Source organism: Asterias amurensis, chromosome 11, assembly GCF_032118995.1.
Source record: "Asterias amurensis chromosome 11, ASM3211899v1".
Classification (NCBI taxonomy): Eukaryota; Metazoa; Echinodermata; class Asteroidea; order Forcipulatida; family Asteriidae; genus Asterias; species Asterias amurensis.
The window spans coordinates 6,904,928-6,930,763 of NC_092658.1; the positions used below are offsets into that span (position 1 = coordinate 6,904,928).

The following is a 25,836-nucleotide window of genomic DNA, read 5'->3' on the forward strand; positions in this document are numbered from 1 at the left end:
GAAATTGAAAACTAATCACTTTTCAGCCTCAATTATGCTTTAAAGGTGCGAGGTGTTTAAAGAGTTTAATACCAGAATTTGATTGATCTCACCTCAGCAGCGAAACCTTCAACAAGAATAGCCACCAAGAGGTTGAAGAGCACGTAGTTACCAAAGGTCATCAGCGCAATGAAGTACAATGCAGCCCAAGCAGTGTTATGGTACATGCCGTTGTACAGGACGATGTTCCAATCTTCTTGGGTAAGAATCTAAATTTTAAAAAATGAGAGACGATAAGTTGAAAAAGTTAATACAGACTTAGCAATGGTGAACACTACAGTTTAGTTTATATGAGCGATGCAACTTTTTATAAAAATAAACAAGACCGAAACAAAAAATGAAACCAGATTTGAAAGCCAAGAATTATTTACACTTTTTATTTTTTTATTATTTTTTTTTAAATGTAATAAAGAAAAATATTTTGAATAAAATGAAGACAACTGCTTGAGTCACACACAAAGTCTAACAGAACAATAATAATAAATAATAATAATGGAAATTTATATAGCGCCTATCCATGTAAACATGCTCCTGGGCGCTGAACAATAAAAAGAAAACATATTAAAATCCATACAATTAAAACACCCATTAGAAAATACAGTTAACATGTAATAAATGCAGAATTTGTACACAACAAACAAAAAAAACACAGAGAATAAACCCTAGTTAAAAAACTGGAATTGCTACTACATAGAATACAAAAATATATGTACATGTACTTGTACTTAGTTGTTTAAAAAAGCACGCTTAAAAAGATTAGTCTTAAGGCCAGCCTTGAATTTATCAACATTACTGGCTTCCCTAAGTTGCTTAGGAAGCTGGTTCCACAGTTCAGGGCCCTTATAGTCACTTAATAGTCACTTAATAGAACACTTATAGTCACTGCAGATGTTTCTTCCACGTACATGTATGGCTTCCCTGGGAAACCGTACTTTCTTGTTTGCCTTGAAACAAATGGGACCAGCTGAAGTCATCGAAAATCGGTGCGTGGTGTGAACATTTCAATGTCCATCAAGTTTTAATGTAAGTTTGCAAACTTCCTATATTACAAAGGAAGGTTATTGGGGTATCAGTTGATATATTATGGCATCATAATTTTGTATCAATTCAAAGAATAAGGCATGGTACCTCGAAAAAAAAGATCAGGGGAGGATATACAGGTGTTCAAGTATAACGCAAAATAAATGTATCATCTATCTCATTCTTCGCCCCCAAAAAAAGAAAAAAGAAAAAAAAAACAGTTCCTAAAAACAGGTGATCATCACCAGGACCCAATTTCATGGCTCTGCTTACCAACGAATTCTGCGCTTACGATCACCATTCTCGGCTCGCTTTGTAAGCGTAAATCGCTAAGTAACGTGTAGTATGCACGCGTACAAGCCAAACGTCCCCGCTTACCTGTGAAATATGTGTGACACAGGCGCAGAATTCCCTGCTGACTAGCGCCGATTCTTTGCTTCGCTCAGCAGAGCCATTTTGGGGGTAAGGTTTTGCCATTCACGCCAAATTCCATCATAGACCGGAGCCTTAAATGTGTAATTGGTTTTTAATCACTACCTGATTGTGTGGGTTTTCCCTATCGGGGGTTGCCCTCCCACGTCTAAAACTTACTAATTCCTCATCATCTTTTCTAAATATGGACCCTTGAGTCTTATTGTTCACTAACTTTCTTGCGAACATGTGAATTTATTCTGGACAGAAATTTGCTCATCGTTAAGCAGCGCTGCGAAATTGGCTCCGTGATTTAAACAGAAAATTGAGCTAGCAAAGAGCACATGTACATCATTTGAAAGAAAAACATTGACTCATTTTAATAATTATCGGTGAAAGTACATTAAGAAACTTGGGTTGCCTTTCCATCAAGACAAACAGTACCGTAAGAGATAGTATGGCATCTCGTAACTACCTGCTACTAAATTAGTTCTACACTTCATTGGTATCATGATGCAGGTTCTTGATTAAATCGCCTCGCCGTTTTCTCTGATGGAAATTAAATCTAAATGACCAAAGGGGAATATGGCTTGGCGCTTTTAGGCAACAGTTACAATGACGACAATTCACATGTACACAAGTTGCTATGGCAACAGTCATGCAATACACTAGGAAAAAGAAAGTTGTTTCTGGGGATTTCTTTGCAGCAGACAAAATGCAAAAATGCATTTGCATTGCAAAATGATGATAGTAGGGCACCAGTCTCTGCAATTTGAGGATGGCATTTTGGCTGGTAACCTATTTCTGCTAAGCAATATTTTCAGTGCTAAGCACATTCAAGTTTCAGTTGCTTTTGAAATTGGGCCCAGGGGTCTTTTTTTGTACAAAGCAATAAAATCCATCGCAAAACAAATTTGTCAGTATTGCCATAGTGATTTGTATTGTGAAACCACACTTCACTTAAGAAAACTCTCATTGATTTGCAGTTAAGATCAATCTGAGCTCTATGTGAAATCGGCCACTGATCTGAACCCTTGTCTCACAGTGAAGATTTCATCTCTCACACCAGACTAAAAACAACTACCCCATTTGGAGTATACAGTCAAGTGAAGCCTAATATCAAACCTTTTTCAGGATAATCAACACTGACACTTCTTCTGAAATGAGTTTTCTTATTAAACTACCCCAACTGAGATTCTATTCACTGTTTTAATACCTCAATGGAATGATTTTCCCCAAAGAGCGTATTGATAATCCCAAGAGGTAAGTATAACATCTTATAAAACTATACCTCAATAAGTAAATACTATTTGTATACCCTGATTTCAACCTTTCCCCAAAGAGAAATGAACATTCTCTCTGATTTGGGAACCCCTCAGGTAACAATGACACTTTCTTCGGCAGTAAAGTCTCGCAGTGAAGTCCTTATCTCTCGGGAGAAGACAAATGATGTCGACTGAATTGAAAATGAGGAACTTTAAGTGTCAGATTAGCCTACCGTGACAGGCTGTGAGTCTTTGAGCGAGTGCGGACAAGCACATCAAGATAAACCCTAAAAGGTCTTATTGTTTTTCCCGCGGGTAAGACAAAACGAGAAGTGATCACGTTGGCCCACAGTGGACGATAACAAACATGATAATATGTGTTCAGGACAAATGCATATCCCACGCAGACCTTTACTACAAGTTCTGTCATGTCTTGTATCACATTATCGCTGTTTGCCAGCGGCACAATAAAACTTCAAATTTTGCTATTGTCTGGTTCTCTGTATGCAGTAACAACAGTAAATGTAAGCATGAAAAGGCACCAGACTAATTTGCCTTCAAAGCCTCGGTATGGTTATAATTATCTGAATAGTAGCAGAGAATCAAGATGGATGTAAAATGATAATGGTCTTGACAACAAAAAACACAACATTGGTGCAATAAATCTACAATTTTGTCCATGCCCTATCGTTCTTATAAAGTAAGTGTTTATGATCTAAATATAACATCTGAAAGGCTTTGGAGCAATCATGTATTCACATCATGTTCATCAACTTGACTTGACACATTTTCTCGGAGGATCACGTAGGGTAAAAGAACGGCGCCCTCGCAAGTCAGAGGGGGTTGAAACATGTCGTCCTGAATATGTGCGATGAATACAATAGCTGAACAACATCTTTTTTAAAAAGGTGTGAGGAGGTTAAGTATAGATCTATACAAGACTGTTGTTACCATAGCAATCATGGAATGTCATCTTTGAGAGGGACAGGCCATTTCCATTTTGCAAAGGGGACTTTCATTGGAAAATCTGAAAGTCTATGGACATTTTTTAAAAGGCACCAAAGCCAAGACCAGCGCAATCCTCCAAGCAGTACTAGGCTGCCATAGAAATCTAGAGAGCAACCTACATGTAATTTATTTAATTTATATCAGGTATTGAACCATAAGGGAAACTGACTGGGTAGATTTTAAACTATTTGGTATTTGACAAAGACCTCCTTGAGCAGGACTTGAACCAGCGACCTCTAGTTTAATACTCTACCAACTGAGCTGTCTAGCTGTATGTTGGCAGTAAGGGTACCAGTCAGAAGCAATACATGGTGCAGTGCAGCTGGGGCCATACCAAAGTTTACCATATAATTTGTGACTTTATCATATTTATTGTTTGATTGAAAATTCTTACCTGAAACACAGTCACAATTGCCCAGAGGAGGTTGTCAAAGTTCTTCCGGTCGCATTCTTCAACTCCCTTAACTATTTTACAGAAGTTACAACCAAACAGGTGCATTCCTAGGATGCTGTGGGATTGAAAACATTTAGACCAATTATATCATCAAGGTCAAAATCAGATAAATTAGCGCCTTAGGTAGTGACATTTTTCAAAACGGGAGGTTTGAATCCCAGCAGGTAAGTTACTGCCCACGCTTCCCACCATACAGATATTTGTATTCTGTGGCGAAAACAAACTGGCCTTGTCAACCTCTTAACTTTGATGGTTAATCATCCAGGTGTCATTTTTATTTTGTTAATTTGAGGTTCGAATCCCAACAGGTATAGTTATTGCCAACGCTTCCCACCATAAAGTAATTTGTATTCTGTGGCCGAAAACAAACTGGCCTTGTCAACCGGTCTATTAACTTTGATTGTTAATCAGGGAGGCGACGATCAAGCAGCCTTGGTTATGTACCAACTCTCCAGGGAATTGAGATTGCATCATGAAGTAATAACGAATAGCAACTTGAATATTACTCCCTGTTGCCGAGCTAGGGGGTAGTCTCCAGAACATTATTTTCGTTAAGAAGAAATAAAGAACCAAATTTTTTGTTTAGCAACTGGAGTAGATATTTTTCTTGAAATATTATTTTTTCTTGATTCGACAAGACCATTTTTAGCAGTCAAGGTCTGGGCCCAATTTCATGGCTCTGCTTACCACCGAATTCTGCGCTTACGATCACGATTCCAAGCGCCGAATTTCTGCGCTAGCCTTGTAAGCGTAGAATGCCTAGTAACGTGGAGTACGCAAGCGCAGACGCCATAATTTGCCGCTAACCCGTGAAATAGGCTTGCCGTAAGCACAGAATTCCCTGCTACCGTAAGCGCCAATTCTTGGCTTACGGTAAGCAGAGCCATGAAATTGGGCCCTGGTGAGGAGCCAGAACAAAGCAAGCAGCACACTTTTTCTGCTTCATCTTAAAGGCTCTTGACACCTTTGGTAATTGTCAAAGACCAGTCTTCTCACTTGGTGTATCCCAACATATGCATTAAATAAAAAACCTGTGAAATTTGGACTCAATTGGTTATTGAAGTTGCAAGACAATAATGAATGAAAAAACATCAGATGCCTAATAAAAGGCTTCATGCCTGAAGTCTTTTATTATTTTAGTGAGAACTAACCTCCTACTTAAAGCTACGTTACTTTAGAGCATGGAGGTAGAAATAAAGGGAGCCGTTTCTCACAATGTTCTATACTATCAACAGCTCTTCATTGCTTGTTACCAAGTAAGTTTTATGCTAAAACTTATTTTGAGTAATTACCAAGGGTCCAGTGCCTTAAACAAGTCCACGGTATACTTAGGTGCTAGGTCTTGAAAAGATGAAAAGATGAAAAGTCAAGATCTTAATAAAAAAGCAAACAAAAGAGAGACCGAGTGACTTACCTGAAGATGAAGATAAAGAGCGATAGGAGAGAGAAGAATGTCGCAACATTGTCCATGGTCTTCAACATGATGAGAAGCTGGCGTCTCAAAGCAGGCATGAAACGGACCAGTTTAAGGATTCGGAGAAGACGGAAGGTTCGTAGGACAGAGAGACCCCCTCCTTGGCCTTGCTGCATGATTTCAACAACGCTGTGAGGGTAAGAGGGTAATGGGATGGTAGAGAGATGATACTAATAATAATAACCTAATTTATATAGTGATTTTTACAAATTTGATAAAAACAGTTTAAGAAATACAAAAGCGACAACAGAAAAAAACTAGAGTTCAAAACTACACATTTCACAAACGAAAACAATTAACCACATTATTATAACTTAGCATAACTAAGGATAGAGGTGGGGTTTTATTTGAGATTTTAAAGAGCTCAGGGTATTAACTAATCAAACAGATTGAGGAAGATGGTTCCAGCATTTCGGCCCCTTGCTGCAAAAGCTTTAGGGCCTAGCAACTCGTCAGAATCAAGCATCCTTTTAGAAGTTATTGTCAAAGACCCGTCTTCTCACTTGGTGTATCTCAACATATGCATAAAATTTGAGCTCAATTGGTCGTTGAAGTTGCGAGATAACAATGAAAGAAAAAACACCCTTGTCACACAAAGTGGTGTGCTTTCAGATGCTTGATTTCGAGACCTCAAATTCTAAATCTGAGGTCTCGAAATCAAATTCGCAGAAAATCACTTTTTTCTCGAAAACTACGTCACCTCAGAGGGAGCCATTTCTCACAATGCTTTATACTATCAACCTCTCCCCATTACTTGTCACCAAGTAAGGTTTTATGCTAATAATTATTGTGAGTAATTACCAATAGTGTCCACTGCCTTTAAATAAAATTCTCTTTGCATAGGAGGGTATCGTACTATTTTTACCATCTGGCCTCGGTTTGATTCATATTGACTCAAATGGGAGAAAAAAAGGCAACCTGACTCTTCTAGTCCGGGTTTGGGACTCCTTCAAAAACAAGCAGTGCGGTTTACCTGACGACAACAATGATCCCATCAAACACGTTGAAGCCGTTTCGGATGTACCCAACGAGGCCATAGGCAAGTAGTTTGAGAAGCATCTCTAGAGCAAACAGGCTGGTGAAGATGAGGTTGCTGATCTCTAACGCTTCCGTCAACTCGGATGGCTGGTTGAAAGAAACAAATAAAGGAATAAAATGTTTACAATTTCATCATGTATAAGGTTTAGCGCACTGACGTCGAGCAGAAAACCAGCTCTAATCAGAGCCACCACTACTCACAAAAGCAATTTTGTCTTTCGCTTCGTTTTCAAGTTAGGCTTCTTTTTTACTTGTGCAATCTGAATAAATACAGTAGTTGAATAAAATTCCTTAAAAATCAAACTCGTTACAGGCCAAATTTTCTTGTGTGTGTCTATCCTGAATTATGAATATGTTTTGTCTTTAACAAAAGAAGAGAAACAAACAGTAACCTTCCTAGTTATAGCTCTAAGGTTTAGTTTCAAGCTCCAAGGCAAACCATTTTTACATGAAATGACCCAAACACAAAAATGACACAAGATTAAGGTCAACGACTTTCAGCTTATTCACGATAACCAAGATGGCGGGTTGAAAGGCATCACAGAGCAATGACCTCGCTGAACACGATCGGCATGACATGTCATAAGAGCTGAAATGTAGCTAATAACAAATCATTAGCGGACCTACGGACAGGATCGTAATGGGCATGGGAGATCCTTGTGAGCCTCGGGCAAATCATTGTACACAGATCAGACGGAAATTGTTGTCATCAGTGTCAAGTGCTAACCATCTTGAAACAGTCTTCAAGGCCCACTTTCACAAAGCTGCTAAGCAGAAGTTTACACTTAAATTTTCTGCCTTTTGCCCAGGGACAAATTTCATAAAAATGTTAAGCAGGAAATATTGCTAAGCAAAATTCTTTGCTAAGCAAAAAATGAGTTTAGGGCACCAGTTGCAACAATTTAAACTTCATGAAATATGGCTAGTCAACCAGTTTCTGTTAAGCAGCATTTTTCTGTGCCTAGCTAGTTTTTGCGCTAACAGGCTTTATGAAATAGTGCCCTTGGTAGTAGTTAATTAGCATGAAAGTTTTTTTTTGAACTGAGAAGTTTCTTGAGTTCAGTTAAATCAACTCTGCTGCAGTAAATAAAATAATTACAGCAAGATAAGTTCTCAATAACAACATCTACCAAGCGAGTAGATCAACCTCAAATCCCATATGAATTTTGCTTACTATACGAAGTTTGATAATCAATTGAATTGAAAAATATCTGTGATAACTGAGGAAATCACTCTAATAATCAAAATGCTACAATCACATCTTCTGATAAAAGCTTGTCGTAGGGGCCCAATTTCATAGAGCTGCTTAAGCACAAAAAGCAGCTAAGCACAAAATAATTATGCTTACAAGCCAAAATGCCAAGTCCCCAATACAATTTGTGACTGCCTGGGCCCAATTTCATAGAGCTGCTTAAGCACAAAACTTTGCTTAAGCAAAAAATTCATTGCTTAGTAAAATCAGATTACCGACCAAGACTCCACTCAATTGTTATGCGAAGTAAACAACAGCTAAATACTAGTCATAAGCAATGTATCTGGCATGAAATTTTGGCCAGTAACATGTGTAAAATAAGCCAGCTATTTTCGTGCTTAAGCAAATTTTTTGCTTAAGCAGCTCTATGAAATTGGCCCCTGCTCATTTCTGCTAAGCAGAAAGATGATAAGCAATGTTTTCTCAGTTTTTGCTTTAGTGGCTCTATGAAATTGGAGCAGACATCATTATGCACTATGCTCTCCCTTGGTTCTCCTAGTCCTGCAGACGCAATTAGGAATCAATGTCTACCTTTTCTCAAATGAAACGTGAAGATCAAAGATTAAAGACGTGGTGTACATATTCAAGTCATTTTTTCTCTGATAAATTTGAATGACTTTTCATGTTGATTTCCTGAATTAAGTGACCATAAATCAGTGGTTTTTGTTTTGCCTTCTTTTGACTTACTACCTTCTTTTAGGAGTTTTGATTTTGTTTAAATTGAATAAAACAGATTTACAACATGTAAAAGATATAAATATATTCTCATAATGTACATGTAGCATAACACTGGCTTCATCAGAGGTCGAATGCTGACTATAGCATAATATAAAACAAGTAGAAGAGATGGCCTTAAGCTTTCGATCCAAACTGGACATTCATCCGAGGCACATACAAGTACAAACAAAAACATTCAATGATAGCAAAAAGAGGAGTAAAGGATAAAGGGAAAACGTGTGAAGAAAAAAGCGAGAGAATTATATCCAATCAAAGTTATTAATTTATAGCATATATTATTTAACACCCAAGTAAATCCTTGAAGTTTGATTGGAGGATTGTAGGTCATGTGAAATTCATTAGTAAGACCTTTACGAGGTCTACGTGCATTTTGGAATAATTCACAGTATTATATTCATCCCATCTTGTTTACTATGGTAAGCTAGACTACACTATTATAAATTTGGTTTGCGGTAACACCATGCATGTAAGCTTGGGCGATATCGATTTATTTTATTCACGATATAGCGCCGACAATATATAGCGATATTCGATATAATCGCGATTAATTAAATTTGATATCATCAGTCTTCAAACTCCCAGTGAAAGTGTAGAAGAGACAGTCATAGCATAAGAGAGGTGTTCTAATGACCTATTCTTCTGGTTTTACTCCAAACCTATGGGGTGCAAGATGTCTCAGCTAGGAAATGCATCGCGATATCGCGATTTATCGGGATATATCGATATTTCGATTAAAACCAAATCGATCCAATATCGAAATCGTTTCAAAATTAGTATCGCGATATTCGATAATATCGTGATATCGCCCAAGCTTACATGCATGTGTGTATACTTGCAAGGTAGAGATTGTTCATTAGAGAACTTTCTTGCATTCTACTAGTTGCAATAACGTAACCCTCCTCCCGATAGCGTCGGGGGGAGGGTTATATTATTGCAACTAGCATTCTACTACCGCGGAGTAGACTTTTTCAGATTGATCGCGAGACTTCACCCTTTAAAAGTTAGAATTCAGTCATACTGTGTCTGAAACCTTTTCTGCGGCTTGAACACCCAGCAGGGTGGATACGTGCACATTACAAGTGTTATTATTATTATTTTTTCTCAGTTCAGAAAAAAAAACTGATTTGAGACAAATAACTGTTTTCAAAGTGTTTGAGATAGTACAGTTTTGTTAGAAAAACAAACAAAATATTCTTTGAGAAGATCAATGTAAAAAAAAAAAAATTCAAAATCTCAGAAATACTTCTTATCAGCGCTTAGAAACCTTGTATTAAGCGCTATATAAATGCATGTTATTATTATTATTATTTTCTTATCTTAGTATGTAAGACTTTACAAATAAGCCAATTTTACCACACAGCAGGTTCAGCTTTAATGACATCGCGTGTGACGATCATCCCAGCCTAATAACCTTGTGTAGCTGCGTCACAAAATCACCCTCAACATGATTGCAACATTTTCAATTTAGTATCTCATTCATCACAACAAAGGCACACTAGGTTTTAAACATGTTGAGAAGATTTACAATTTTGTTATCGCTGTGTGGCATACAAATTCAAGAAGCCCCAAAACACAGTTTCTTTTTGTCAGATATAAGAACTTATTAGTGCTCAGACTAATTGGCTTTGAGGGTTATAAAAATGAGTTGACTTTAGGGCAAAGTGTGTCTTTGGGTTTTGGAACCGTTCGATTCTTAATAAATGTAGAATGTACACACACAAAAACATGTGTAAATTCAATTCAAAAGGTGGGCGCGTTTTTGGATATCGCTGAAAATCCAGAGTGAATATGTCCACATGCGCAGGAAGAATAATCCCCTAAAGGAATACATAATCTGAGAAGAGTTACTGCAGTAACGCTTCTCAGAATCAAATTTCAGGGCATAACAAACTGATATCTTTTACATAACCACACTACTTCAAAGTGAAAAGCTTCTCAAAATGCTTTATACTATCGGAAGCTGCTGTAGTTTTTATTGAAATTAATTTCAAGAGTGATTGGCAAACGTGTACCTTTCCTTTAAGGAGGGAAAAGTAGTATATGTTAAATCGGGGATAAGGAATATTCATTTTGGCCTTCTCGATCTTCTCGATCTGCCGGCTCCAAGTCTTTTTCTATAGCTGGGCCGAAGGAATGGAACAAATAACCCAAACTAATAAGAGAATCATCTTCTACTGCCATTAAAAAAAAAATAAAAACCTACTTCTTCAGTCAGCCTCGTCATTAATCCTTTGCTGTTTTGTTTATCTTTCTTTCCTTGCATTGTTCTTGTTTTATTTATTGTTCAGCGCTTTGATCTGTGTTAAAGGCGCTATATAAATACCTATATTATTATTATTATTATTATTATTATTATTATTATTATTATTATTATTATTATTATTATTATTATTATTATTATTATTATTATTATTATTATTATTATTATTATTATTATTATTATTATTATTATTATTATTATTATTATTATTATTATTATTATTATTATTATTATTATTATTATTATTATTATTATTATTATTATTATTATTATTATTATTATTATTATTATTATTATTATTATTATTATTATTATTATTATTATTATTATTATTATTATTATTATTATTATTATTATTATTATTATTATTATTATTATTATTATTATTATTATTATTATTATTATTATTATTATTATTATTATTATTATTAAATCACAGGCATATTAGTCAGGTGGGATTCAAACCCACGGCCCTTGCAATTCTAGAGCAGTATCATACCAACTAGACTACCGAGATTGCCCGGTAGCTAGAGGCAGTTCAAATCCTATGTTTTAGCAGCGGGTACTGCAAATTATTTAATAGATGTTAAATTTGCATCGGGAATAAAGAATATTAATTTTGGTTTTACCCATATACACCGATATGTGTAAGCACGATCTATACTCAATATTATTCTGAGTTCTGTGGGAGAAAAACAAGTAGTTATAAAAAGAACAACTTTGCTTTCTTGTAATCAAGTAAAACACAAGTGTCTATATTTCTTTGCAGTGTTTCAATGCATTCATGATGCTTATCTGCAAGTCCTTTATAGCATAGTGTTTCCAGAGAGAGAGAGATGGGCCATGATAATTCTTGCAACTCAATTACTGCTTACATACCCCCAGGATTTAACACTAATCATGTTTCTCAGGGTGAGACTTGATTCAACGAAAGAGTAAACATCCATGACCAATGTTTAAAAAAAAAACTCTAGTGGCGGTAGAGTAGTCTCATGAATTCTTAAAATCTACTCCACTACAGTAGAATAAATAGCAAGACAATTAAGTTCTCAAAGAACATAATCTACCAAGCAAGTAGATATACACACGGTGTTACCGCAAACCCAATATACATTGATGTTTAGAAAAACTCCAGCGGCAGTAGAAAAGTCTCCTGAATTCTGAAAAATCTACTCCCGGTAGTAGAATATAAAACAAGACATGTTCTCAAAAGAACATAATCTACCTGGCAATTGGTGTTCCCGCAAACCATACATTGATACCTCACCATGCATTGCCTCAAATTCCATATACTCTCTTAATGTAAAAGAGTGAAAAACACCACTCTTTACATTTCAAGTTGTCCGTCATATGGCTCTTTAAAAAGAGTGGTGGTTATTTCACTCTTTAAGAGGGGTTTCACTCCAGGACAGAGTGAAAAATCACTCAAAAAGATGCAAACTTCAATCTTAAAGAGTGGTAGACCACTTGAAAAAGAGTTGTCCGTCATATGGCTCTACAAAGAGTGCTTTTTCACTCCTTTACATTTAGAGAGTAACTCTTGCTTGGTTATACACATGTACATTTATTTAGAGAGACATCAACGGGTTTTGGGAAGAGTACATTCAATTCTATCAAATGCGTCAAGACATTTCACCTACTGAATTCCATAATTATTCAACTTCACTGAGATTCAAACAAGGAACACTTTGCATAAGGTCACTATATAAAAACTAATTCCAACAACGCAAAGAACTCCCTACCAAAATTTGACTCTGTAAACTCATTACTCAATGCAATTATTTTGGTTGATACAAAAATAATTAAAGACGGTGGACACTATAAATTGTCAAAGACCAGTCTTCTCACTTGGTGTTTCTCAACATATGCATAAAATAACCTGTGAAAGTTTGAGCTCAATTGGTCGTCGAAGTTGCGAGATAATAATGAAAGAAAAAACACCCTTGTCACACGAAGTTGTGTGCTTTCTGATGCTTGATTTCGAGACCTCAAATTCTAAACTTGAGGTCTCGAAATCAAATTCGTAGAAAATTACTTCTTTCTCGAAAACTACGTCACTTCAGAGGGAGCTGTTTCTCACAATGTTTTATACTATCAACCTCTCCCTTTTACTCGTAATCAAGAAAGGTTTCATGATGATAATTATTTTGTGTAATTACCAATAGTGTCCACTGCCTTTAAGAGAAGCCAAAGTTTTCTAACCAATTTGTAAATTATTGAGGAGAAAACTAAAGTAATGTAATTAATAGTGGAGTTATTATAGACAAGAAAACACAAGCTGCGACATGGGATTATGATCAACGGATACCAATCTTAAGCTTGGGATTACCGGAAGCCCCATGATGATGGTACTGGTTGCTATTATTAGATATCAAATTGCCTTTTTGTCTGGATCACCAGACGCTTTTTGGACCCACAGGCTTGTTTTCTGTAGTCTTATTATTAGTGTTATTTCTCTTTATGTAGTGTTTGTGTGTTGCCTGGAAATAAATAAATAAACCTGCGCACTCAGTTAACAACAAAAATCAAAATTATCACTGCAAGACATGAGTCTTACTAAACAAACATGGAATCTCCAATCATATGCTTTGGTACGCATGAAGAACAGGTCGAGTGGAAATAACCCCCTGCTCTTGGGCTGGGGGGGGGGATGGGGGGATGGGGGGGGGGGGGGGGACACGACACCCTGCACTGGATAGCAAAGATATTTTTCACAACTTGTTCAATTGCTCAGTGGATGGCACAGGGTCCCGGGTCGTCATGGTAACAAGGATGTTGACATAAGTCTTGTTTTGTAGGAAGTGGCTTCCTCTTCTGTGCACATGAATGTCGTCGCTGCTGTGTAGCTGTTCGGCATTGGAAATCCATGGTGATCAGGAGGGAGTGGGGTTTCAGTTGGGTTTCTTTTTATATTCGCAAGTAGACTGAGAATATGTGATGAAAAAAATATATATTTGATTCTTATCCCAATGAAATACAAAATATTGCATCATGGAGATCTGTTTTTAAGAACATGCTCTGATGTTGAGCACTTTAGTGGACAAAAAAATACAGACGAATTGCAAATTTGGGCAAACCCTGGGAAATTGCGATTTCTTTGAATTAAGCTACCCTGGCCTTGCAGCATAAAAAATCCCACGTAAGTAATCAGTAAATACCAAACAACAACTTGCAATAACAAAGGAACAGCCCACACATGACATCAAATATTGCCATTTTGACGCACACTGTCAACGGCAGAAGTGTTTCTAGTTTTTTCAAAACCTTGAGGTTCAAGGAGCCTTATTTTATGGGTAATTACAAAAGGTTCAGAAGTGTACAAATATCAAAATTACGTTTGAATGATAAACGAACACATTATAAACCACATTAAAAAGCACTCCTATTAAAGCTGTTTAAATTCCCAATGGTAGCCGATTTAAGTCACATGACTATTTTTCTTCGGTTGCCATCGACAGCACTTTACAAATCAACAATTCTAAAACAGAGACACTCAGACCATTAGCTAGATCGTTTATTGAGTCTGTCTACTTTGGAATAATACAATTATGTATTCCACACCAGCATGGGCGCAAGGCGGCATGAGTGGTACCCTGCATGGGTGAGACGTGCAAGGATTGGGTCGGCATAAATCTCTGCACCCCAAACTAGAACAGCAATTTACATTGAACCCAAGTCTCGACACTCCTGGGGTGACAGTTTTTTTTTTTCAGCTGCGCCAAGCATCTGGAAATCTCTCCCACTTTGTCTTAGATCTTGTCTTTGTACCACAAAATTAAAAATTCTTCTCAAAACTGATTTTTATGTCACAGGTTTTCATGGACTAATTTTGGTTGTGTCTGCTTTCTCTTGTTTTGTTTGTGGTTTAAATTTGCCTTGAACACCCAGCAGGGTGGATATGTGCCCGTTACAAGTCTTTATTATTAACGTTACTATTAATTATTTCATCTGGGTTTAGGTAGACTCTGTAGGAAGCAAGACTGTCTCAGACGATGGAACAACAAAAAATAAGTAAATGTTTGGTGTCGCCTGTCAGGCAGACAGAGTTTGTTTGTAATTACAACAATGTGAAAGCATCTTCAACTATGCGCACACTTAAAGATGCTCTAAATTTGAATAGAAAGGGAATGTTTTTACTAAGAGGATACATAATAAACCATTTGCGAATTAGATTTGAATAATGTCTGGTACATTGACTTGCTTGATCACAAGTTACTGCTTTAATTTGAATTACTCATACTATTGATCCGATTACTAAGTCACATTTTTCTGGGAAAGCTTTTGCCTAGGTGGTATGTACATGTAAGAGACAGTGGACACAAGTAGACAATTTTGAGTGAACACAAAATGGTACCAGGGTCTGCTCATCTGAAGGTTGCTATAAAAGAGTATTTTGACATGGCAACGGTCTCTATAGTCTGATGAATTCAAATTTAAACAGTAAATTGTGACTAAGCATGTCAATGTACCAGACTTCATTCAAATCTAATACGCAAATGGCTCAGGTTGGGAATGATACTTTTCATCGGTCCTGTAAAATGTTGTTTTTAGTTTAGTTAGTTCTTTTGTTTCGATAGAGGAAGAGGTATTCGACTAAATGATTTGGAGTTGAACAAAGGAACATTCAATAGAGAGGAATTTGAATTTTTGAACCAACCACCTCCGGATTAACTGCTCTACCAACTGAGATACATCCCAATGTTGACGACCTCCCTTTTTTGTCAATCGCAACCATAATAATAATAATAATAAAAATAATAAAACGGACATTTATATTGCACAGTGACCTATATAAATATACTCTACTGCGCATTACAAGGAATACAAAAAAAGCAGAGAAAAAATGAAAAAACAAATACACAAACAGAGCAAGAATGAATTAAATGGGAGCAGTAAACAAATGAGTTTTTAACTTAGATTTAAATAAATTAAGTAAAGAAGACTGTCAGATGCAATTGTTTCAAAGATTTGGAGCGGCGTATAGAAATGCTCGATCACCTAATGTAGCCCTATATTTCCTAGATGGGTGAGATAACAACCTGTAATCTGCCACGAGCCGGGGATCACACCCAGATTTATGATACAACCTGGGAAGCAGCAGCCGGGGGATCGTTAGATTTAATAGCAGAATTAACCATTTTTTTCTGTTTTTTTTTTTCTTCAGTTATTTTGTCGGCAGATTTGAACATGGGATTTGAGGCATAAATATATATTTGGTTTGCCATAACACCATGTATGTGTCTACTTTCCAGGTAGAGTTTGTTCTTTAGAGACCTGTCTTGCTATATATTCTACTCCCGTGGAGTAAAATTTCCGAAACGTAGAGACCAATTAAGAACTCACTACATGGTAGTGCAGTTAATAACATTCCTATAAGCTAAAGTAAAAGTTCTAGCCAAGTTTCTGCCCAGGTAATAGTTAAAAAGCAGGTCAATTCTTTTCAGATCTGAGAAGTCTCCTGAAAATCTGAAAAATTTACTCCGTAGTAGTAGAATATATAATAGCAAGACAGTTCTCTAAAGAACAAACTCTACCTGGCAAGTAGATACACACATGGCCTTACCGCAGACCGAATACATATAAGATTTGAACACTCACTATTAAGAAGATACAAAGAAATAATGACTTGTCTTACCTGTCCATGAAATTCAATTCCCATGCTGAGTGTGTTGATGAGGATACACACTAGAATCCCTTGCATGAAGTATTTACTCTCAACAATCTCCTCGATCTTTTGACGGATCTTCCGGAAACACGAGCTGACTCCCGTCTTGGCTATCTTAAGATTCCCCTTCTCCTCTTCTTCATAGTCGGAGTCCTCCAAGTCCGAGTTGTCGTCGTTCTCAGAATCGGAATCCGTCCAATCGTAGTCTGGGTGGCCCTCGGGACAACCATGGGGGCAGGTACGTGAACTGTGGGAGGGGCAAGGGGAGCGGGAGGGGCAGGGCGAGCGGGAGGGGCAGGGCGAGCGGGAGGGGCAGGACGAGCGAGAGGGGCAAGGTGAATGGGAAGGGCACGAGGAACGGGAGGGACATGGGGTGTGGACTGGGCAAGGCTGATGGACTGGGCAGCCAGCAGAGTGGACTGATAGACATGGGGAAGGGGGAGCAAGATGGGCACGTGTGATTGGGAAAGGAGAAGGTGGCTGGGTGAGGGGTGGGGCAGAGAGGCGTTGCCCTAGAGGTGGGTGCCCACCTTCTGGCATAAGGCCATCACCTGAAGAAGACAAGAACACAATCAAGATTGACTCAAAATAAGGAAAAACAACAATCACAAATCACAAATCACAAATGTGGAAATATTGAGAAATAATTTCATCATGCAGCATTGGAAATGAAATCCGTCAAAAGTGCACCAACATTTGACATTCTTCATATATAATGTGCAAAGAAGCGATTGCGGAAAATATAATAAAAACATTACCAATTGAACAACAAAATGCCATGCGATTTTCATCCAAATTATAAAAAGCTTGTTTTTGTGTCAAAAGCATCAAAGCTAGGGAGGGGTTTCTCAAGTGAACGAATCTAGAAGGAAGTGTGGGATGTCTCGCCCGATGGTCATTGTGCAAGTCAAGTTTAAATCATGACAACAATTTTGTCCCCAGAAAATGGTTTTCAGTTAAAAGCTTGCCGACTATTGCTTACAACTGCATGGAATTTTGATGATGGTCAACATTAAAATGAGGTATTTAACAAAAACTCTGGGTAGCTAGCTCCCCTTTTTTTTTTTGTCAGAGGAGAAATTTCTGATGAGAATACATTTAAATTTCTGATTTGACTCTTGCCATGTTTTTGGTATGGACTTACCGCTGGTTTTATTCCCGGTCCTGAGAGGGGGTGGTATTCTGTATTTATTGAGGGAGTCACCAAGGCAAAGTTCCTTCCATTGCTCCTGTAGCTTATTAGGAGGCACATCAGTCATTGTATTCAGCGCTGTCTCAGCGGTCAGTTTAGCCAGGGCCATATTCTGTCTTGTATCCTTAGAGTTTGTGGTGGGATAATTGATTGAGGAGGCCCGGTGAATGGACAGAGTGGTCACTACGTGGTGATGTGGGGACGACTTGCACCGTGACCGACTGGGTATGGGTTCTAAGCGGGAGAGGTTCTCTGTGCAAAAGGTTATGGAGTGCAGCGAGTCATTGCTTGGTCCTAAGCTACCATTTGTGGACGGCACCATGAGTCTATTTTGCCTGGTTGGCGAGGAGCCAATATCACTGTTTTCAGGACTAGCCCTTGGCGCGTGAGAGCCGTTGTTCCCAAAGTGATAATGGTGGTGGTGGTGATGGTGGTGGCAGTGCACATGCACAGATTTCGTCCTACGTTTTTTGCGGCGTAACGAAATGGCAGGCATCACTTTTTGTTGTCGCTTTCCTTGGATACCTTTGTGCCAGCGGCGGACTTTCCGCTTTGCCTGCCGCACAAGATGTCCGATGTATTTCAGGATCTCGTCGTAGCAGCTCCCGGGCTCTCCGTTGCTGGCCAGCGTGCTCGTTGAACGAAATCGTTTCCTCTGCTCCGCCATTAACTTACTCTCTCTTTGTTTTGTTTCAGAAAATTGAGTTGCTATGACTACTAGACACAAATTTATCAGGAAGAAGGCACCAATCTGAAAACAAAATGAACCTTTTTAGTGACGGAAGTTTTCCTCAGTTTTGTTTACAGAAGTTTAAGTTCACATACTAAAGAATACAAATTGTAAACAAATTACTCAAATATGTTAAAACTTTCTTTGAAAATTATGTACTTATAAAGTTGTTAGTTTAGAAATAATGAAACTGGTGTTAACTTTGATACTAACTTCTTTGTTAGCAGTCAAAACATGAACAGCAACATTTAGTTCAACCTTCTAAATCACCTTCAATGAAAATGTTAACAAATTGTGGGAATTATCAGTAAACGGATGGAAAATGATTAAAACAAATGAAGAATGAAATATAAAAATGAGTGGACATCATCAGTCAAACTACATGCAGTGTAACAAGCAAAAGTTGCCTACACGCATCGTTATAGAACCCTCACACAATGCGGAACGCATCTCCTACGAATACGCGTCTATTGGTTTCCACCATTTTGGGAGTCCTAGTCCATTGTGCACATCTTGGCTACCAAAGATCGGTGCCTTATGTGCACTATGTATTGTTCATGGGGTCTATTGGTAGACTGGGAAACATTCACAATCTCATTCACTTAAAGGAAAACGTTGCCTTGGATCGGACGAGTTGGTATATAAAAAGCGTTTGTAACTGATCTTTATAAAATGCATATGATTGGAAAGATGTTTTAAAAGTAGAATAGAATAATCCAAACAAATTTGCCTCGAAATTGCGAGGTTTTCCTTTTACTTTGCGAACTAACACGGTCGGCCATTTATGGGAGCCCACAATTTGACTCCCATAAATGGCCGATCGTGTTAGTCGACGAGGTAAAAGGAAAACCGTGCAATTTCGAGGCATGGTTGTGTGAATCATTGTATTCTACTTTTACAACATCTGTCTAACCATATGCATTTTATAACAAACGGTTACAAACGCTTTTCAAAGACCAACTTGACCGATCCAAGGCAATGTGTTCCTTTAACTCATTGATGTATTAGCTTGCCAAAGGAGACAAAACCATCTCGTACCATTTCAAAAGTGGATGTCAAACTTTTAGCTTGTTAATTTCTATCAGTTTGTGATTCAATATTCTTTTGTAGCACACTAAATTTTAAAATAATTTTAAAATAATAGTATCTGTTTCCCAAGATACCAACAGTGTAAAAATTATTGATGTCTTACGGGGGATATAAAGTAGAGTGCATCGTAACATGACCATTTCCAAATTATTATAAAAGTGAAAATAAGGAAGGTGCGGTTGAAGGGGAGAGTGAAACAGAAAGTTAAATTGTTAGAATGTTTTAGGATTACAAAAGCTCTTTACATATAGCTTTAAATTGGACATTTTTATCTAAAAGAGGCAAAGCGACATTATCCCAATCAAACATGATAAAATCATGATGGAGTTTTCCCAAGTTAGTTTAAAGAAGTACCTTTTTAGAAAATCTATAGAGCTGAAAGTAACAGAAGCACTTTTCCGTAACCAACAACATGCAATCTGTATGAATTTTTTATAAATCAAATCAACGTGATGAAATTAAATTACAACACGGCGACACTTAGTGATCAATCAAAGAAAGAAATTGTAAATGCAGGTTTTCTTCATCAAAGTTGCTCAAAGCCGGAAGTAAAGAATGTAAACAAAATACTGAGGATGATTTCGCCAGATTTATAACTTTTCCAAATGATTTTGAAGTTGTCGACACAAGGATGCAGTGTATCAGTCGCTCTTTTGGTTTTGCAGGTATTTTAATGTAAAGGCAATCTGTTTGAGGGTCAAATCTGTTTTGAAGAATTGAATGACTGTGTCACAGAGGGCAGCAGACACTTTATGATTGCAAATACTTTTGAGTACGGGGTTTGGCAGTGGCCATGTCAAGATAATGAAAAGGCCTTACTTCAAAATTGCTGCAGTGGCCAGCGGTTTTGGTTGTAGCCGAATGTTTATGAATGATACTTGACTTTTGTACCAGTTCATGTTTGTTGTCATTTAGCCTTCGAAAAAGACTCTGCTATGATCGAAACGTCAGGCCATTAACTTTTTTTTGCATTTACCAAAGGTCCTTTTGGTTGTTACGCAGTGTGCATCTCACTGATTCTACTTTCTGACTTGACTTTTATTACAGTGCACCCAATGGTTCCGACAATTGTCATTGAAATTGTTCATTTACTTCCTATCATGTCTTAGGACACTGCGGCAGGCCAACTATGTCTTAGTGCGGACCAAAGTTGATTTGCCAATGTTCAGAATAGATACCATCTAACCGTGGTACATTAGTCATAGCTATTATTCTGCAAAACAGTCCTGAAGGCTCTTTGAATTTGTGATATTTGTTTCCCCACTAAAAAGCCTTCAGACAAAATGGACATTGATTTTTTGGTATGTAAAAGACTGTTTTAAATTGTTCCTATATTGCTGATGGGTTTAAGGACATGAATTCCAATTTTGTACGATTTGAATATGATAAATTTAGACTCTACATAAATTGTTTCTCTATTTCTCAGTGTACGACTGGATTATTATTCTACTTAAAACATTTTTAGCAGCACCAAAACACCGGACATGAATTCAAATTTGTGTAAGTCATGTATTTGACCCTCCAACTATTGCTCTTTTCCTTAGAAAGCATCTGGTTTTTATTTATTTATTTATTTATTTTTTGAAACAGCAGCAAAACACAGTTAATCCTAAAAGTGACACAATTAAAGCTGGATAAATAAATGTGTGACAAAACAAGGACCACCAAGGAATGCTAAATTAATGTGCTCTTTTGGGAAGAATTGTGATCAGCTGGGAGACAAGAAAAACAGTCAGGAAGATTCAAGAAGACGAAATAATCATCTCCTTAAAGATGGACCAGAGGAATACCAGAAGAGAAGCCTGTAATGAGAGTCTGCTTTATACTTACTACAATGAGTACGACAAAATACGCCCAATTCCAAAAACTATGCACATCTTGGATATGATACATGATATCCGTCCATCCCTCTAAGGTGATGACCTGGCCGATATAAATCCAGAGGAAGGGTGGTGGTACGCGAAGGCCGATATTAATCCAGAGGGAGGGTGGTACCAGAAGGAGGAATGTGAACAAAATACAAAACAATGATGTTTGGTTAAAAAATGAACTAACACAACATGCAGGACGAATGTGGGTCTTAGTGCCGGGTACAGCACCCGAGTACGGCACCCGGGTACAGCACCCGAGTACGACACCCGGGTACGGCACCTGGCTGAGCCGACGACATTGATGCTGTTGATGATGTCCCTTGAAATGAAACTCATGCAAACTACGGCCTGAAACTACAACCTAACTTCAGGTCTTCAAATCTAGTTCAAGGCATGCATGAGTTGTCAAGGGGTAGGAGAGAACACAGGATGGGGTAGCATTCCTCGAGGGAGAAGTGTCAGTCTACTTACAACAATCAACAACATAAAATAGATCCAGACCCACGAGGAGTGTACGTCCTGGAGATAATACTGTATTTCAACCCAGCTTTCTAATGTGATAACCTGAACACGGATTGAGGAGAAAAGCAGATAGCGACTTGATAGAGAGAAAAACCAAAAATACAACCTCAACAAAAACAAAATACACAGAATGAAGAAGAATACAAAAACATGGAGGTACAAAAATAATCTTAAGAAAACATTAGCTTCATTAAATATAAAAGAAAACACATAGCAAAGACAAAAACACAGAGAGAAATTTGCCAAGAACAAAGCAAACATCTTAGAAAAAACACAAGGACTTTCTCATCAAGTAGAGATAACATGAGACAAAATGATGAGTATGAGAAAAAAAAAAACATGAACAACCGCACAACTAAGAAAACACAAACAAAAACTGACAAATAGGAAAAACAAGTGATAAAAAAGGATACTAGACGTACATTAAATGTGACAAAACGAACATAACATCCAAGGAAGACGGTTGAAAAGATGATGGAAACTGACAAAAACAGACAGTGGAAAAAAACAAACTAACAAGACAAACTCACATAACATGGTTTGTCTTAAGAATCAGAGATGAAAACGATTTGTGGATAAAATCAGTTGGAGGACAGATTACAAGATGCAGATCGAGAAAAAAACATTTGTTAAGAACCACAAGAAGAAAGGAAGAGATTGTCACAGAAAGTGAAAGTATATGTACTTGAAGAAGAGACTTAAGTTATGAGAATCCAACAAACATAAATGAATGAATGCACTCTTATATGTACCAACACTTTGAAAAAGAAATAAATCTTACAGATCCAAATTATATATGTGCAATCAGAAGCTTGCTTTCTCAACACAAGTGAATACAAGTGCAATTATATAGGAAACTTATCGGAATAACAAAATTAGCACAAATCAAATCCTACAAAATTTTGTGCAGTTTTTGCTTCTTAAACATTTGTTTACTTCAAGATAGCTCAACAGTTCATTTGATTTGGAATTGTCAAACTTTCCTTATTTAAAGGAAAACGTTGCCTTGGATCGGACGAGTTGGTCTGTAAAAAGCGTCTGTAACCGTTTTTTAAAAAATGCATATGGTTGGAAAGATGTTTTAAAAGTAGAATACAATGATCCACACAAGTTTGCCACGAAATTGCGTGGTTTTCCTTTTACTGTGCGAACTAACACGGTCAGACATTTATGGGAGTCAAAAATTTGGCTCCCATAAATGGCCGACCGTGTTAGTCGACGAGGTAAAAGGAAAACCGTGTAATTTCGAGGCATGTTTGTGTCTTCCAACCATATGCATTTCATAACAAACGGTTACAAACGCTTTTTATAGACCAACTCGACTGATCCAAGGCAACAGGTTCCTTTAATAAAGTTGTTGACATCATTGCCTAATGTAATGGTTAATGTTTTTTTGGTTTTTTTTTTCATTTTTTTCCATTCACACTCATATTTGGCTCATTTCAATTGCAGCAACTGAAATAAGCAATGATTATTTGAGGGTTCTTCAATTCTTAATAAAAGTTTGACCAAAATTTGACAGGATTGTTTCTCTGGAATGGTTCTGGTATGAGCCATCAGATTGAAACTAATAGGTTTTTAAATTGATAATTAGCAAATCCTGCAAACTTGAAACACATCGAAGCGAACAAAGCACAATTTAGAACAACAAGAAGAGGGACAGAGGTAAACACTAAACATAAAGAAAGAGAAACTATTCCAGAAGTAGAATGAAATTAATAACATCTAAAAATCAAAGACAATTTCTTGAAGCTGTGTTGAGATAGGGTAAAGCATTGCTAAGTTGGTTATTCTTTAATTTGTCTTGATGAGTCAATCTCCAAGAACAAAGATGTGTACCAAACACATCTTTATTGGTCTTCATGTTTTCTGGGGTTGCAAATATTTTGAATTAATGTAGCGCTGCTGTCCGATAGCTCAAACGATATGCACACATTTATGTTTTTCAAAGGTTTCTCAAAAACTTGAGATGTAAGATATATTTTGTTGTTTTTTCCCTTTTAAAACGCTGTCATCAATAAGGAATGTATATGCTCGGAATTCTCCACAAGAAATTAAAGCGCACAGTGATTCAGGTTGGATTCAAACCACAAACATTATGCTGATCAGAATAAGCATAAAACTATCAAACTTTGAAAATCTTACACAAAAAATACCCCATATAAATTGAGTGACTCTTTCTTCATTTTATTCTCCCAAGTCATGTGAGAAAAATCTGCAGAGTGCTCAGTGAAGATTCGAACCCACGACCCTTGCATAAAGTCCATTCATTCTCATGACGAAGCAATCAGCCATTTGGTGACAAGCTGGAGACATTATGATTGCTGTTACATTTGGGTAATCTTTCTTCAACATAAACCCAAACCAATCAGTGCACTCCTATATTGCCCTCCAAATCTCAGAAAGGCTTATCGGATCTCAAAGTACTTAAAAATGGCAAGACTTGTTGACAAAGCCTAAACTTTTCAGCCCAAGTTTATCCTGAACAAAGTTAAATACGTCAGACTTAGCATAATGTTTGAAATGTCAACTCTCCCTGCAGTATTTTCTGGTTTTCTTAGCGAGTATATCCCCTGAGCTATTTGGACAAGGCTAAATGGCAGTTTGGAAAAACAAACCATGTTTTTCTCAACAACAACTGTGTATTTTTCAGAAGGCAACCAAAACAGTGTGTGAGCATAGAGGACAAAGCAGAACTAAAAACACATGTAAGAGGTTCACAATCTAGTCGGGCATTCTGGAAAGTGTGGATCTTCTTTAAACTAGGGAGTACAAGTACTCAAAGAAAGAAAAATTGCTGAAAGGCAGAATAATTGAAAATTGAAATAAATTGAAATCATTGAAAATGAACATGGTTATCAATAACACTCTAAGAAAATATACACAATATGATGTCATTGATATTTGTCTTAGTCGCTGGCCCAATTTCATAGATCTGCTTATATTCACATGAATCTGCTTCACAAAATACTTTTGCTTGTTATAGTAAGTTACCAGCCAAGTTGCCATGCGATTGCATACTTCTGGTCCACAACGCTTTTTGTTCAGTGGATCAAATCATTAAGCAGTATTTTAAGTACAGCAATGCTCAACTTCATGGCTCTGTTTACTGCAAGCAAAAAATTGGTGCTAACAAGCAGTGAATTCTATGCTTACTTTAAGCATATTTCACAGGTTAAGCAGTTTCTTTTTGCTTATGCATGAGCGTTATCAACGGTACTGGTGAATCTTTGCTTACACAGCATGCGTAAACATTTTGGGGCTGGCCTTGTAAGCAAAGAATGGTGATCACAAGCGAAGAATTTGGCTGTAAACACAGTCATGAAATTGGGCGCAATCTATAGCCCATTAATATGTTTCCTGTAAATGCTTACAAGAACCTGTCATGTTTCAAAGTCAGTTTAGGAAAAACTACATCAGTTTGTCTGTTCCAGTCTGTCAATGAGTGTGTTAAAGTTCCCTTCCATTAAATGGAAAATTGCAGTGTCTGTCGGTCGAGGGAAATCAATAGAATCAAAAGGTTGCGATATGTATCCCATATGTTTCACATCAAAAACCATCTTTTAGTTGCCACCATAGAATTTTGTGTAGAATTTGACAGGCTAATTGCATTTAAAAGAAAATTACTTAATTGAATGCTACTGCATTATTTTTATTTTGTTTGTTTTTTATTTATTGACACATCCAACAGCACAAGCGCCAATATCAGGATGGTGCATAGAAAATAAGAAGAATTGCTCAGTTTTAGATGTGGGAGGAAAATCTAAAATGGAGGGGAGGGGGGGGGGGGGGGGTTAACCGACCAATC

At 37.2% G+C, this 25,836-nt stretch overlaps 1 protein-coding gene across 7 annotated transcripts in view; it reads right to left on the minus strand.

Annotated features, from left to right (window-relative positions):
* Positions 1-25,836, minus strand: part of LOC139943847 (voltage-dependent T-type calcium channel subunit alpha-1G-like) — a 165,654-nt gene that overhangs the window by 60,154 nt on the left and 79,664 nt on the right. For all 7 annotated transcript variants that reach the window (XM_071940690.1, XM_071940688.1, XM_071940693.1 and 4 more), the window contains 7 exons: positions 21,466-21,558; positions 17,769-18,567; positions 16,595-17,175; positions 6,645-6,796; positions 5,612-5,800; positions 4,138-4,252; positions 93-248 (listed from right to left, as the gene is read on the minus strand). In XM_071940690.1, coding sequence (XP_071796791.1) covers positions 93-248; positions 4,138-4,252; positions 5,612-5,800; positions 6,645-6,796; positions 16,595-17,175; positions 17,769-18,567; positions 21,466-21,558 — 2,085 coding nt within the window. The remainder of the gene's footprint in view (positions 1-92; positions 249-4,137; positions 4,253-5,611; positions 5,801-6,644; positions 6,797-16,594; positions 17,176-17,768; positions 18,568-21,465; positions 21,559-25,836) is intronic.